The 15,741-nt window shown below is 45.2% G+C and overlaps 1 protein-coding gene across 9 annotated transcripts in view; it reads right to left on the reverse strand.

Annotated features, from left to right (window-relative positions):
• The window catches only part of CDC25A (cell division cycle 25A), a 38,891-nt gene extending 23,809 nt beyond the window's left edge, over positions 1-15,082 (reverse strand). For 3 of the 9 annotated variants that reach the window (XR_003430809.1, XM_027096906.1, XM_027096903.1), the window contains exons 1-9: positions 14,462-15,080; positions 13,379-13,452; positions 11,840-11,882; positions 11,319-11,355; positions 10,713-10,814; positions 8,327-8,446; positions 5,084-5,218; positions 4,497-4,571; positions 1,179-1,352 (exon numbers count right to left, since the gene is read on the reverse strand). Coding sequence is in view for 8 of the 9 variants with exons in the window: in XM_027096906.1 (XP_026952707.1) it covers positions 1,179-1,352; positions 4,497-4,571; positions 5,084-5,218; positions 8,327-8,446; positions 10,713-10,814; positions 11,319-11,355; positions 11,840-11,882; positions 13,379-13,452; positions 14,462-14,631 (930 nt within the window). In the remaining variant the exon portion in view is untranslated. Of the gene's footprint in view, positions 1-1,178; positions 1,353-4,496; positions 4,572-5,083; positions 5,219-8,326; positions 8,447-10,712; positions 10,815-11,318; positions 11,356-11,839; positions 11,883-12,724; positions 12,811-13,378; positions 13,453-14,461 lie in introns of all 9 variants that reach the window. The other 6 variants (XM_027096909.1, XM_027096907.1, XM_027096902.1 and 3 more) reach the window with 6 other exon arrangements.
• Between the last annotated feature and the right edge of the window lie 659 nt (positions 15,083-15,741).

Raw genomic sequence — 15,741 nt, forward strand, 5'->3', positions numbered from 1 at the left:
ACACACACACACACACACACACACACACACACACACACACACACACAATGGATTATTACTCAGCCATACAAAAAGAAGGCAATCCTGCCATTTGCGACAACATGGATGGACCTTGAGGGCATTATGCCAAGTGAAACTGAAGTAAGTCAGACAGAGAAAGACAAATAACTATATGACATCACTTATATAGGGAATGAAAAAACTTAAAAAACACAATACAAACCATCACCACAACCACCAAAACAAAAACCAAACTCATAGAAAAAGAGATCAGATTTGTGGTTACCAGAGGCAGGCAGTGGGGGAGGGGGATTGGATGAAGGTGGTCAAAACGTACAAACTTCCAGTTATAATATAAATAAGTACCAGGGATGTAATGTACAACATGATGACTACAGTTAAGCCTGCTGTATGGTATATATGAAAGTTGTTGAGAATAAATCCTAAGAGTTCTCATCACAAGGAAATAAAAGAACTAAAATACCTAGAACTAATTGACAATGAAAAACACTACAATCAAAGTTGTGAGACAAACCTAAAGTAGTGGGAAATTTATATATCTACATAGAACAGGACACAAGAAAAATTAAAACTAACATCAAGGAAAAAAATTTATGGCCCTACTCCATGGCCCAACAAGTAGGGAGCTTAGACTTCCACCCCTGCCCAGCTGTACTTAAGTGTCCCAATCTCTACTCCACTGGGATGGTGTCTGCGGAGGCCTAGAAGGGAGCCTGAACTCCCAATCCTGCCCAGCAAACATGAGGCTTGCCCCACCCTAGGTGGCATATCAAGGGAACCTGAACTTCCATCCCCACCTTCCTGCAGTACCAGAGGACTGACTGCTAAAACAGAAGAGTTACATAGCCTCATAATATCCAAAGAATATAGATATAACTGAAAAATCACTTGTCATACCAAGAACCAGGAAAATCTCAGCTTGAATAGGAAACAATAATCAACAGAAAGCCACACCAGAAACAGACGTTGGAATTGCCTGACAAGGATTTTAAAGTAGCCATTATAAAAATGCTTCAACAGGCAATTATGAACATGATTGAAACAAATGAGAAACAAGAACAGCAAGTCTCAGCAAAGAAAAAGAATCAAATGGACATTTTAGAACTGAAAGATACAATATCACAGTCCTTGAGCAAAAAAGAACCTGCATAACTAACCTCCTGGGGCTTCTTTGGACTAGCTGCCTCTTCGGGACTGGCCCCAGCCACGCTCTTCCTCCGCTTCCTATTTCCACGTGGGGACTCCTCTTGCGATCGGTCTGGTCTTTTCAACGTTGACGGGATGGTGGAGCTACACGTGGAAGGGGAGTCAAACAGCTTGCAACGATTGCCCTTGGTGGGGGGGGGGGGGGGAAGAGACCCATTTAATGTATTTCATTAACATACACTCACTTGAATGGTAAAGAGAATAGATCAAGGACTTCCTGGGATGGTTTAAGATTGATCCATCCTAAATTAGGAAACAGACACTGTCCATTTATCTAGTGCCTGGCACATTGTAGACACCAAGTCCCTGGTGTTCAATGAACATGTTCTAAAGCTGACATTATATGGAAATGAGGAAGACTATCCATGCCCTCAAAAGCCTACTGTCTGCACAGGGTCCTAAGCGTCAAATAACTGTTACCTTCCAGCCAGGGACACATTTTTGGCTTCCTCTTCCCTTCTAGTTTATTACTTGCACTTTGCTGGAACAGCTTGAACAGGCTTTAACAGCCCACCTTAATCCAGAAGGGTGTGCGGTAGCTGGATTATACTATAAATCAGAGCCAGTTAAGGTGGTAAAATAGAGTTGAGTCTAAGTTTGCAGGGGGCAGGGGTGCCTTCAAAACTGTGTTCAAAAGTCCTTCTCTCTACTTGTTTGTTTTCTTTCTGGATTGTACCAAAGCTTTTTTTTTTTTTTTTTTGTGGTACGCAGGCCTCTCACTGTTTTGGCATCTCCCGTTGCGGAGCACAGGCTCCGGACACGCAGGCTCAGCGGCCATGGCTCATGGGCCCAGCCGCTCCGCGGCATGTGGGATCTTCCCAGACCAGGGCATGAACTCGTGTCCCCTGCATCGGCAGGTGGATTCTCAACCACTGCGCCACCAGGGAATCCCTGTACCAGAGCATTTTAACTCAAGACTTACAAAGCCAAAGGAAATACACGAAGATGTGCTATAGTACTTGATCTTTTAAAGACTAATTTCTCAGAGTCTGAGGGCAGCCCACCTGACTAGGGGTAAAGACAGTCTGACTTCAGCTCTCTAAACTCATCTCAGCCCGTTCACAACTCAGTGTTCCTTGGCAGGGCTTTTCCTTCTGTGCTGAATGCCCTTTCATACCCTGTAAACCACTCCCTTTCAAGCTGATACTAAAATTTCAGTGTTGCCTCTTCTTTGAAATGTTCCTGATAGTCACCCAGCAAGTGTGTCACTCCCACACTGGCTCTCCTAGAGACCAAGGATTTTCCCCTTATTTTTCTGAAGTTTATTTTAACAGTATGTTGTTCAGAAAAGCAAGGTCAGTTTTGTCTTGTTGTTTTTTACCTAAGAGAGCTGGAAGCATTTTTGGGGAGAGGGCTTACTGCTTTCAATAGGATCTCAGAGGAACTGTAAGCTCCTCAAGGGCAGAAACCCCAGTTCCAACTCAGCCCCTGGCAATTGTGAGTCTACTATGTTTGTGAAAGGAAACCCCCCACTGTGAAGGGCCCACACATACTATTCATGATTTTTAAATCCAACGTATAAAACTGATAGCCATTTCCTAAGCATTCTCACACTGTATATAATTTTGTCTTTCAAAAGGACCTAGTAAATTTCATCATAACATTTGTACTGGGGTAGCCTATTCCCTCAGAGCTTTGCACATTAATCTACTATAATGTGTAAGTGGCTTCAAGACTGTAGTTCATTTGTTCCATATTTATAGTTCAGGGACACTGATACTTAAAAATATACTTATCAGGGCTTCCCTGGTGGCACAGTGGTTGAGAGTCCACCTGCCAATGCAGGGGACACGGGTTCGTGCCCCGGTCCGGGAAGATCCCACATGACGCAGAGCAGCTGGGCCTGTGAGCCATGGCCGCTGAGCCTGCACGTCCGGAGCCTGTGCTCCGTGACGGAAAAGGCCACAACAGTGAGAGGCCCGCGTACCACACACACACACAAAATATATATATATATACACACACATATACTTATCAATTTATATGTATACCTAAGGGTGTGTAACTGTATTTGTATTGTGATACTATCTCACTTTCCCTAGGTGTTTGCATAAATGAGGATATGTTCCTGTACAGGCACAGCCTTGCGTCTGACTGTTTGAAAGTGTCCCTGATGGAAACAGAAGCCTACAGTCTATATAGATAGGTGGGTATTTAAAAAAAAATATATATATATATATATATGTAGATAGAGAGAGAGAGAGACAGAGACAGAGAGAGAGAGAGAGATTTTGTGAGTTACTGTTGTTTGCCAAGTGTGCTGATGCTAAGGAATGTAAATAAATGAGAATGATATAAAAAAGTAATAAACAAACAACAACAAAAAAGTAAACAGTCTTCAGACTAAAGGCTTCAGATTGAGAAGGTTTTTTCAGGGAATTCCCTGGCAGTCTAGTGGTTAGGATTCGGCGCTTTCAATCCCTGGTTGGGGAACTAAGATCTTGCGAGCCGTGCAGCGAGGCCAAAAAAAAAAAGACTAATTAATTCCTCTTCAAATGAAGCCTTTCTGTCCCAACTTATTCAACCAGTCCATAATATCTATCACAGTCTGAGTCTCCTCCTTCTACTGGGTGTTCTCTGAATGTGCTCCAGTCTCTCCACATTCTCTCAGCTGTGGAAAGTAAAACAATACGGTAGTCCAGTGTGTCCTCTCCTTCCCCATCAGAACAGGGCAGGGCTAACATCTCCTTTTTCTGTTCTGGGCCAGGGTTCTCCAGTCAACACTCCTAAGAAAGGATAGCGCTATCTGCTACAGAGCCATCGGCTGGGTGGGTACAGATGGTACCTGTAGCAGAAGTCTTTCTATTCCTGCTGCCTGAGATCAAATTCCTTGTCAGATACAAACTGCTCACCCACGAAGCTGTCAGTTAAAATCTAAGCTGATACCAAATCTGACAGTTTGAGAATAACTGAGTCTCTTAAATTCAGTTTAGCAGATATTTTCCAGCACTATCCAGTCATCTTAAAGAAGTTAATAGAGAGGTCAGAGTTGTATAGAAAAGACATTAACTGACCAAGAACAGTTGAGATGAACTAGAAATTATAAAAACAAGAACTGCATGCATTTTATATTACCCAGACTTCCTCACACTCCAATGAGGACAAAAACAAAAACAAAAACAACTCCAAACAAACTTGAAAAAACAGTGTGCATTAACACCAGGAAACACTAGCGACCAGTCAAGGGAAAGGCCCATAGACCCAACCACAGAATCTCAAAAGAAACAATTTTGATTCCTGTGGCTCCCTCTAGACACACTGGGACTTACCAGGTTTGTAGTTCTTCTCATGACAAGGGGAGCTGTCCAGAGGCTTGCCATGCAGGACGGGGTCTCTTCATCATTCTAAACAAAGAAAAACTGCGTCACAAAGGTCCAGCAGAGACAACATTAATTTAAATGCTTTAGAATTCTTCCTGCAGAATACCAGAAAGACCTGGATAGGAAGCATTCTAATGTTCACCCCCTTCCCCGTCCCCAACATTTTAAGGTCAGAAAAGAGTAACACTTAACAGTCCCGTTATCTGAGCATAGCTAAAGGTATGCCCCTGAGGGACCGTGAGGAGGCACCCTGTTCTCCTCAGCTTTACACCACATGGCAGCTATTCTTCCACTGTTCCTGATTCATATCTCTTGCCAGAAAAATGGATTGTCAGCTCCTTCAGGGTAAGAAGAATCACATCAGTGTCTTCTTTTGAACTCCTCCATAGGATTTAATCAGGCTAGAAGCAGAGTCTCAATAAATTCCCAACAAATGAATAAAAATATCCGCCAGTTGGGGGATCACTGTTCCTTTTCAGATGACTTCTCTCCAGGGTAGTCAGTAAAATGGATGGGAAAACACACACACATAGTACCTTCAGATTCTCTCCATCGAGAAGATCCATGAAGCCATCATCCTCATCAGACAAAGTGGCAGTCACAGGGGAGTGGGGCATAAAAAAAGGAGTGAAATGCCCTGGTTCACTGCCATCTCTTTCATTTGAGGAAAGCTACAAGACAGAATTCATGGCTTGTTAATAAATAATTAGCTTTGACTTCCTTGGATGGGTCACTAGTTTTTATGAGGAAAACATATTATATTTTTTGTAAGAAGTTTCAGCAGCTCTAATCAAAGGAAAATGAAACCTAAGATTATAAATGAATTGATGTCCACACACAGTTCTGAGTAGAGTCAGGCCAAGTAGCCTTCACAAAGAACACTCCCCAGGAGCAATTCACCTTACAGTGAGATCTGGGGCTAGCCTCTTGTGAAGGGCAAGGTTTGTTTTTTCTGAGGATCATAATTGGTGAACAGGGATCAGCATGGAGGTTGTGACAAAGTGATAATCTGCTAAAATGAGGAAGGGTGAGAAGATACCAAGTCTCTATGGAAACCACAGAATGGACTAGAGAATGCTTCTGTAACTCCAGTCCTGACAGAGGGATATAAAGTCAAGAAAGTTCTAGAAAGTCCATCCTAGGGACTTCTCTGGTGGTCCAGTGGTTAAGAATCCACCTTCCAATGCAGGGGACACAGGTTCGATCCCTGGTTGGGGAACTAAGATCCCACATGCCATGGGGCAACTAAGCCAGAACGCCACAACTAGAGAGCCCACGTGTCGCCAACTACAGAGCCCACGTGCTCTGGAGCCCATGTGCTGCAACTAGAGAGAAGCCTGCGAGCTGCAACAAAAGATCCCGCATGCCGCAACAAAGAAAGTCCATCCTAGACTTGGAACTGGAATTTAAATGACAGTTGCTCACTTTTAACTGAGGAATTACTTGTGCCAGACACTAGGATATAACCTTTTATGTATAATCCCATTTAAGCCTCACAATACACTAAGGGTAGTTAATCCTGTTCTTTTTATTTAACGAATCAGGAAACCAATGCTTAAGAGAGGTTACCAAGGTCACACAGCTCACCTGTTTGACCACAAAGCCCAAGCTTTTCTCCCCACTATACTCTCCCTAAGAGAGACCATTCCTGGAGTCAAAATATAGAGTATATCTCATTAAGCAACACTATCTTGTTTTTCAGGTAAAACCCCCATTATAAAATGAATATATATTTAGTATAGAAAATTTATAAAAACCACTCAAAAATCTACCATCTAGAGATAAACACTGCTAATAAAAACATTGATGATAATGAATTATTTCTTTTCCAGGCACTTCCCAAAGCCAGGAAAAAAGTTCAGAGATAGATTTTTTTCTCTCCCATAGCAACGAATCTCTTTGGGGTATGAATGCATTAATCCTCAAGCAGCCCTCTGGTTTTCTGAGTAGATACCTCACCAAGGGGTCCTCTCTGCAGCTGGCCTACTCTGGTTCAGGCACTAGCTTTGCTTCACAATATAAAACAAGTTCTGGGTTGCCTCTCATCCTCCACAAGTGTACCTGAGCACACCCTGGGCACACTGGCAGTTTTTCAGCCAGCAGAGCCTAGGAGCAGGTAACTCTATCATGGGGCAGCACCCACTGAAGGCTCACCCTATGGTATAATACCAATTTCTGTAACCCAGCTTCTGGCGTTCCCAGGTGCAGATATGCTATAGAAAATGACAATCTCTGGACAGGACCTAATTCTTCCTCCATGATTCCTACACCAAGGAGCCATTATGAGGAAATATAGATGGTGCTTAAAGATTAAAAGCAAGGATACAAAAGAACTACCCTCTGGGACTTCCCTGGTGGTCCAGTGGTTAAGAATCCGCCTTCTAATGCAGGGGACTCAGGCCCAATCCCTGGTCCGGGAACTAAGATCCCACATGCCACAGGGCAACTAACCCCGTACGCTCTAGAGCCCGCGTGCCATAACTAGAGAGCTCGCGTGCTACAACTACTGAGCTCGCACACTCTGGAGCCCGTTTACCACAACTAGAGAGCCCACGTGCCACAACTAGAGAGTCTGTGCGCTGCAAATACTGAGCCCGCATGCCACAACTAGAGAGAAGCCCCATGTACCGCAACAAAAGGTCCCACATGCCACAACAAAGATACTACATGCCTCAACTAAGACCCAATGCAGCCAAATGAATAAATAAATATTTTTAAAAGAAAGAAAGAAAGAAATACCCTCTGACATGATCAAAAGCCAAACCATTGCGCTTAGCACTGGCTTTCTTTCAGTTTGTACCCTCAGCACCTACAATTAGGGATGGCCAAGTGATTACAGGAAACCCTGGTGCTGTGTTCTTCAGGTGTACACTAGAGATATTTAGTTTTGGATACCCAGCTCTCAGAGGGTTACTGTGTACTTGGGAATCAGCAGACTGTTTAATTCTGGTCTTCATTTATCTGTGTCCTTTGGCAAATCACCCAACCTCCCTGACCATACTTTCCCAATCTGTAAAGTGGGGTAATTCCAGCTACTTCACAGGCTTATGAAGATTAAAGACAGGAGAACATAAATTGCTTTGTGCAAATGCTAGACAGAGTAGTGATACTAGCTGAACCTGAACCTCAGACCTTAAGCCAGACTGGAAAGCTGTATTTTCAGATGCAAGTTCCCAGGAAAACCTGGAAACCAAATGTGGTCATTTTGTCAAGCTGGGCCTCTCTAGTCCATAGCTATCTGTCAGATCATCAGTAGGAAATTAGGAAGTAATGACAGTCTCTGGCAAGTAAATAACTGTGGGACAAGTGGCCCCAAATACTGTCAAGTAGCCTGATAGGCAATGGGTTCACTGGTATACATAATAGTTCTTAATAAACCAAGTTTGGAAGAAGACAAGTGCTCTCTTCAAACAAAATCATTCTGGGAAGTACCTCTCAGCATTCAGGACGCATCGTAAAAGACAAGTTTGAAGTAAGACATACAATCCCACCATACATACATTCAGAAGAATGACCCAAGACGCCTGCAGAATTCCCATAATTGACAAGGTCAAATATTCCTTGCTCAAGTCCAATATTTCAAACATATCACCTCTCACTTCTGCTTCTGCCTGTCTGCTCTCCAGACACAGCAGAAACACGAAAAATGTGAGTCTAGTTTCAAAAAACAAAGTCAAGGTAAAGACAGCAAGAGCTACTGCTTCAACTCTAGGTTAAAGAGGGTGCTTTCATCTCTTCCCATCAGAAACTCCCAGGACTATGAAAGCCAGAGCACGTACCATCCGAGCTGGGGCAGAGTTCTGCCTCTGTGTGAAGAGATCTTTACCCTCCTGCAGTCCATGAGCATGCAGGCAACCTCGAGATGCAGGTCTTACTGGCTTCTTAAACTCAAAGGCTTCCTGCAAGACGGTATAAATTGAGACATCATCCACTGTCTATGAAAACCAGCTCTAGGGTCTCAGCTATAGCTTCAGGAAACAAGCAAGGGAGTGGGTATTGATCACCTGCCTCCAAACCCATTTCTGATCTAATTCCAATACTGGATCTGTGTAATTAAGAATTTCAAAGATTCTGTCAAAAGCTAACTTCTAATACAGCACTTTTTTCTCTTACCACAAACACTTTATTTCCTAATAAACACATGAGTATCTGCCAGGTACACAAAACACTATAAGTTAAAAACTAAATCAACAACTGTCTATCAACTATACTTCAATTAAAAAAAAAAACTTTCTAGGGCTTCCCTGGTGGCACAGTGGTTGAGAGTCTGCCTGCCGATGCGGGGGACACAGGTTCATGCCCCGGGCCGGGAAGATCCCACATGCCGCGGAGCGGCTGCGCCCGTGAGCCATGGCCGCTGAGCCTGCGCGTCCGGAGCCTGTTGCTCCGCAACGGGAGAAGCCACAACAGTGAGAGGCCCGCATATCGCAAATAAAAAAAACTTTCTAAAATCGAAAGCAATTTCATTTCAATATAATTGAATAGGAATAAAAACTTTTCAGTCTAAACTTAAAAGAGGGCTTTATATTTTCCATCTTCTTCCTACCAATAGGAGATAATTAAGTGGAAAACACTGAAAGTTACTGCTTTCCATACTAAAAGCAATGGGGAAAAAAACTAACGACAACATAATGACTATAGCTAACACTTCTGGATGATAAGAGAGTAAATCCTAGGAGTCCTCATCACAAGGAGAAAAGTTTCCCCTTTTCCTTTCTTTTCCTTTTATTGTATCTATATGAGAAGATGGATGTTAGTTGAACCTACTGTGGTAATCATTTCACAATACATGTAAATCAAGCCATCATACTGTATGCCTTAACTTTACAGTGATAAATGTCAATTATTTCTCAATAAAACGAGAAAAAAAAACCAAAAACCGTTCTGGTTTATTCAACCACTTGGATGAATCTCACATAATGTTGAGTGAAAGCCAGAAGTGACAGAATACATACTGTATGATTCCATTTACTTAAAGTTTAATAGCACTAATAATTCCCCTACCCTAAAATATCCACTGAAGAACTTGTTAAGCACAGCTAACATCACAGAGTATTTACATGCCCATACAGTGCTTTCAGTGCATTAGCTCATTTATCCATCCGATCATCCCCACTTTAGAGATGATGAAACTAGGCCCATAGGTTAAGTGATGTGCCGAAGATCTGGCTTCATAACCCGACTGGACAACTCCAGAGCAAGAGCTCTTTAACCTATGCTGTTTCCCCTCCAGAATGAAGCTCTAAGCAGGCAACCCTGGGAGAAGCCAACCTGGGGTTGTGGGGACAGAGACCAGGCATGAGTACAATAGCATTAGACTGTTTGGTTAAATGTACTACCCAGAGGGAGACGTAGTGTTCTAAGCACTCAAGGCAGGAACTCATTTCTGTATCTCCCTCAGGACATCTTGCAAGTTGCCAAAGGAATCACTGGGAGAGTTCATGGAAGCAGTAGGTTCTGGAAGTATTAAGTCTGGAAGATTATAAGAAGTATGATATGGAAATAAATAGATATGGAAATACAGTGAGAAAGAAGACTGGGAAAGCTGAGCTGATTCACTGAACTCTTTTGGTGCCTACTCTGTGCAAGGGGCCCCGCCAGGTGTGAGAAAAGCCAGGCCAGGACGTTCTTGGACTTTTGGCTGCACCACCCCAACTCACCTTCTAAGCTACCATTTCAGTTACTCTGAGATCCCCTGGGACTTGCTGGCTCTGTTCTTTCAAATACTGTCAAGAAGCATTTCCCTAAACTTCTAACTCATCCCAGGGTCAGCACAAAGAGGCAAGGAAGGCCTGGCCAGACCCTTCCAGATAAAGTGTTCATGGATATAATTCCTACTCAGAGCTACCTTCTGAGCAACTCCTACCTGCCAGGAACCATTTGAAATGCTTTATCTACATTATCCTTATTTAATTCCCACAATAATCCTACAAGGGACTGTTACTCCTATTTCACAAAGAAACAAAGAAGGCTAAAAAAAAGCCAAAGTCACAGCCAGCAAGCAGTAGGATTCAAATCTAAGTTTTTCTGACTCCAAAGACCATCATGACTTTGGTGAAGGTTTAGTCTCCCAGGAAGCAGCCAGCCCAGCTACTTCTCCATAAGCCATGAACACTTGTGGGTTTGACCTGTGCCCCCAGGTGAGTAGATTAACGCCACACTCACGTTTTCCTTGTTCTCATCCTGGTCAATTAGCTGAAAGACATCATGGTCAAGAGAATCAGAATGGCTCCTCTTCAGAGCTGGGCTACACCCCAAGAGCTTCTGCTATTAAAGTGAAAAGAGGAATTAGGGTACATAAATGAAAATTCAATGGAAACTCAGTTCTAAAAGAAAAAACATATGGTGGTGGTGGGTTGGGGAGACCTAGCCCCTCATACACTGCAGTGGGTAACCAGTAAATGTGCCTAGGGCTCCACCTTGAGAGAACACAAGATAGAAGTTCCCACTACATGGATTTACACCTAACTTCACAACGTCTACAGCCCTCTCAGCAAGGACTTAGGTACCAAATCAACCCCAAAATAACATCACTTACATAAAAAGAACCCCCTTCCTGGTTGGATAAAACTCTAATAGTTAGAGATGGAAGAAAAAGCCCTCAAGAGGTAGCCATTATTGAAGTTGCTTTAGGTAGAGTGTTTTGAATGTTTATGAGACAAAGTAAGGAAAAGCAGTCTGTATAAATTAAGGTCTACTATCAAGGTTATACTGGTAGCTAAGGGGCAGATAATAGGTATTGGCTCAAAATAAACAAGGGAACTAACTTACAGGCAGAGAATTTATTCTCCTCATGGGATTTTCAAGGCTGTAATGAAATCAGAAAGTAAATAATGAGAATAAAGCAAGTAAAGAGGTATACATATTAGCAGATGCAAACCTATAGTTTGGTGGGGTGAGGGGAGAGTCAAACATTCCCATTTTAGGCAAGATGGAAAAATAGATTTCTGAAGCTGTCCTGTTCTCATAAGCATCTCCACCGCTGGGCTTCTAGTGAAAAAAGCAAGCCCAGGTCTTCTCTTAAAATATACACGTTCTAGGGCTTCTCTGGTGGCACAGTGGTTGAGAGGCTGCCTGCCGATGCAGGGGACACGGGTTCGGGTCCCGGTCCGGGAGGATCCCACATGCCACGGAGTGGTTGGGCCCGTGAGCCATGGCCGCTGGGCCTGAGCGTCCAGAGCCTGTGCTCCGCAACGGGAGAGGCCACAACAGTGAGAGGCCCGCGTACCACAAAAAAAATAAATAAATAAAGTTTTTCTAAACACAAATATTTAAAAGCAGTGAATACGTACTTTTCTTTACTATCCAAGGGCCCAGGAGAATCCAGACAGAAGCCTGTGGGAAATTCAAACAAACAAACAAAACACCTCTCAGGATTTAATACATGATGCACCACTTTGTCATTGAAATAAATAAATAAAACTACTAGTACTGTTTCTTTAAGGCCATCAACAAAGGCTCATGGCTTGGACTTTTGACAGAATTGAAGTTGAGTCTCCATGATTGCTAAAACTTTTGTAAAAGTCTAAATATTTTCATAGTATATCTACTCATCCTTTCCTACTTGCAAATAGCATCATGGAAAACAGGATTTGAGGAGAGTGAATTAAACCAAACCTCGTGACTTATTTACAAAACAGAAACAGACTCACAGATGTAGAAAACAAATTTATGTTACCAAAGGGGGAAAGAAGGAGGTGGAGGGGATAAATTAGGAGTTTGGGATTAGCAGATACAAACTACTACATATAAAATAGATAAACACCAAGGTCCTACTGTATAGCACAGGGAACGATATATATTCAATATCTTGTAATAACCTATAATGAAAAAGAACTATATATACGTATAACTAAATCACTTTGCTGTACACCAGAAACTAACACAACATTGTAAATCAACTATACTTCAATCAAAATAAAAAAAAGTTCCTAAACCAAACCTCATGATTGCTTCGTTATTCAGATAGAGGTTACCCAGGCTAACTTTCTGTGAGTTCCAACCACGGAAAGAATAGGTACCTGTTTTCTGGAATAGTTTTGGTTTCAAATATCTTATATCCTGTCAGATCATATGCACAACTCAGCGGGTTGGAAAATACAATTATGTTCTCTGACAAGCAAGGCAAGTATTTATTGCCTTCAACAAAATAACATAAAGTGAGGTGCTCAACTCACCAACGGCAGCAGAATAGAGGAGACACTGCTCAGCATGGCCCAGAGCCACCAGGGCCTGCCTAGCGCACACCTTTCCTCCACGATGTCTAAATAATCGTACAGGAAGTTAGGTGTTACTGCTCCTGACATTCTCCCTTGCCAAACTGCCACAATCCTATCCCTGGTTCTTAAGAAGCCTACATTTTAAGACTTTTGCTCTTGCAGTTCCCTAACCTAAAGCATCTGTGCAAATATACCTTGCAGTAACATGAACTTATGGATTACAATAAAATGCACTGGCACAGTTTCTCCATAGCAGGCTCACTGAAATAATTTCATTATATATCCAATAATTGACTCAGCATTTTAACCAATAAGATTTCCTGAATGCCACGTAGAGTGGTATGGTTAATTTCACACTATTACTCATCCTCAACACCAAGCACAAACCACCTCCCTGTGGCCACTTGACACGTTTCTTCTCTTCATAAACTGCCACAGGGGCTCCTTTGTACTGTTGTTAAGGGTGTTTGTAACTCAATGCCGGACTTTTCTGTTTACTATCTCAACTCACCAAACTAAGTTTCTAGGTGAAAGCGCACATTTCAGCAAATTCCAAGTATTGCTTCCCACACGGCAGACACATGATAAAAATGTTTAAGACTAAAAGAATACCTGAATCAGTTGATTCGGAGGAGCCCATTCTCTGCAGACAGCTATTCCTCACCTCCAGGGGCTGTTCATACTCACTGAAACCAAGAAAAGTAACACTCTCTATAGCTCTAGGACATAATTAAAAGGTTACATACAGGAGACAGGCCATGACATGGCAAGTTGCCATGCTGCCATCAACCATCATTACTTTCAGACCACACCACAGAACACTTGGCCACCCAGAACACCCAGTTAGCACTTGAGCATAAAAGGAGATGAGAAAAGAGTGGGTTAGCATGGTCTGGGTCACACTATAGGACAGGACGACAAAGAAGACTATTGGAGTATTTCCTGAAATGAGAGCATGTGTTCTAGGTACTGAGCTAGGAGCAGGGGTGAATAGGACAAGTTCCTGCTTTTCAGAGATTGGAAAAGACATGTGCTTATTTAGAAAATGTGACGTCCAAGATTGAAGAGAAAGCAGTTTCACCAGAAAAACGGTGGGATGCATTTTTTGCAATAAGGAAAACAGCAGGGAAATTTGTGGCATGGAAAGTTGAATAAAAAGACCTGGTCTTAGGAAAGCATCGGGGTGGACATCAGGAAGGTGCACGGGGCGAGGGATTGCGACGATTTTGCAAACGCCAGGAAAGAAAATGCCACGTCCCTTTGCTGAAAAGGAAACAAAGCTCACAGGATACTAAGCTCCTACGAGGTGGCTCAGCAAAGGGTGGAAGTGAGCGCCTAGGAGGGCCTGCTTTTCCCGCGTGGAGGGAGATTTCAAAGAGCTTCCTGGAATAGGGACAGAAGAGCACAGGGCAATCCGAAAGGGGTGGCGAAGGTGGGGAGTCGGGGCAGACCCACTCCCTACCGGGCCTGGCTCGGGGCTGAGGGCGGCCCTAGAGGGTCCGAACGGCCTCTCCCGCCCAACATTCGGCCTGGGGGGGGCGCGGGTGCACATGGCGGGCCCCCGCCGGTGGGGCCGCCCCCAAGCGGCGGACAGGCAGGTCTCGCTCCTCTCCCGGCCGGTTTCCCGGCCCGATCTACCCGAAAGCCGTCTGGGAGGCCAGCGGCCTGAGGCACCGCTCTTCGGTCCCTCCTCACCTGCCCAGTCCCTGCAGCTGGTCCATGGTGACCGTCAGGCTGGTGACAGGCGACAGGCCCCCGGCGGCTGGCGTGCTGAACAGCGCCTTCACGACGGGCTGCGGTGCGGGAGGGGGGCTGCAGGCGAAGAGCAGGCGGCGGCGGTGCGGGGGCTCCGGGCCCAGTTCCATGGCGGCGCCCTGCCTCCCAGGGATTCTGCTCCCTCTTCCTCCGCCTCTGCCGCGCCCGCCCCGCCCCGCCGGCACTGGCCTCGGCCGCGCGCCCCACTGCCGGCGCCCGCGGGTCAAACACAAACACGACCCCGCGGTTCAGGGACGCGGCTGCCGCGGGCAAGCGAAGAGGACGGGCGGGTGTCCGGACTCGGCAGGCGCCAGACACAGGCGCGAGCGCTTCCCCTCACTCCGCGAGGCCGGCGGGCGGGCGCCGGCAACCTGAAGATTAAATCCAAACAAGCGGGGCAGGTCTAGGAGGGAGAGCGGCTAGACCGCGAGGCCACGGCCCGGTCTCACACTCTCTTCACTCTTCTTTGACTCTCTTGCCCAGCCCGGGAGTGCTGAAAACCAGGCCGACCTTCACCTCCCTCCCGCGCTGTCGCTGCCGAGGTGGCCTTTCGCGGTAATAGCTGCTCACTAGGGCCTGCCAATGCCCCGCCCTCCCTTTCCTAGTTGGCGCCAAACGGAATCCACCAATCAGTAACCAGTTCTCCTCCTCGCACAGGAATGGCAGCTAGGCTGGACCAATGAGAGGGGAAGAAGGAAGCAGCTCGCGGGACTCCGCGAGGTCACCCCTCCTCAGAAAGGGGAGGGGCCTAGAGGGGACCTGAGCTCCTCTGAGCCAGAGTGGCTCGGAGGTCAATGAAAACTCCCAGCTGAACCTGCGAGGCGCCGGGGGAGACCGGAAGCCCCTCTTGACCCATTGCATGGTGGGAAGCGTAGTTCGCACAGCCAGCGGCAGTCCAGTCACTACTTACCCCCGTTAGGCCAAAGCTATATCGGCCGCCCGTCCCGCGCTCCGCAAACTGAGGAAATGTGGAGGGTGGAGAAGGCGGTCCGGGCCCTTCTCCCACCCTGGGCCTCCAGGCCCTAATTTTATCGCGAGAGAGGGAAGTGAATGACCCAAGGACTGGACGCTGCCTCCTGAACACCAGGGCCCAACTCTGGACCGCTGACTCCTGTCCAACAGGTAGTTCTGGCCATGAGCCGCTGACCACAAGACTTAACCCTACGGCCTGGACTGTGGGCCTCGGCATTGTTTGCTCACCTCCATTTTAGCTCTTGTAT

This window comes from Aethalodelphis obliquidens, unplaced genomic scaffold, assembly GCF_003676395.1.
Source record: "Aethalodelphis obliquidens isolate GAN/ISIS:26980383/991018 unplaced genomic scaffold, ASM367639v1 scaffold111, whole genome shotgun sequence".
NCBI lineage: Eukaryota > Metazoa > Chordata > Mammalia > Artiodactyla > Delphinidae > Aethalodelphis > Aethalodelphis obliquidens.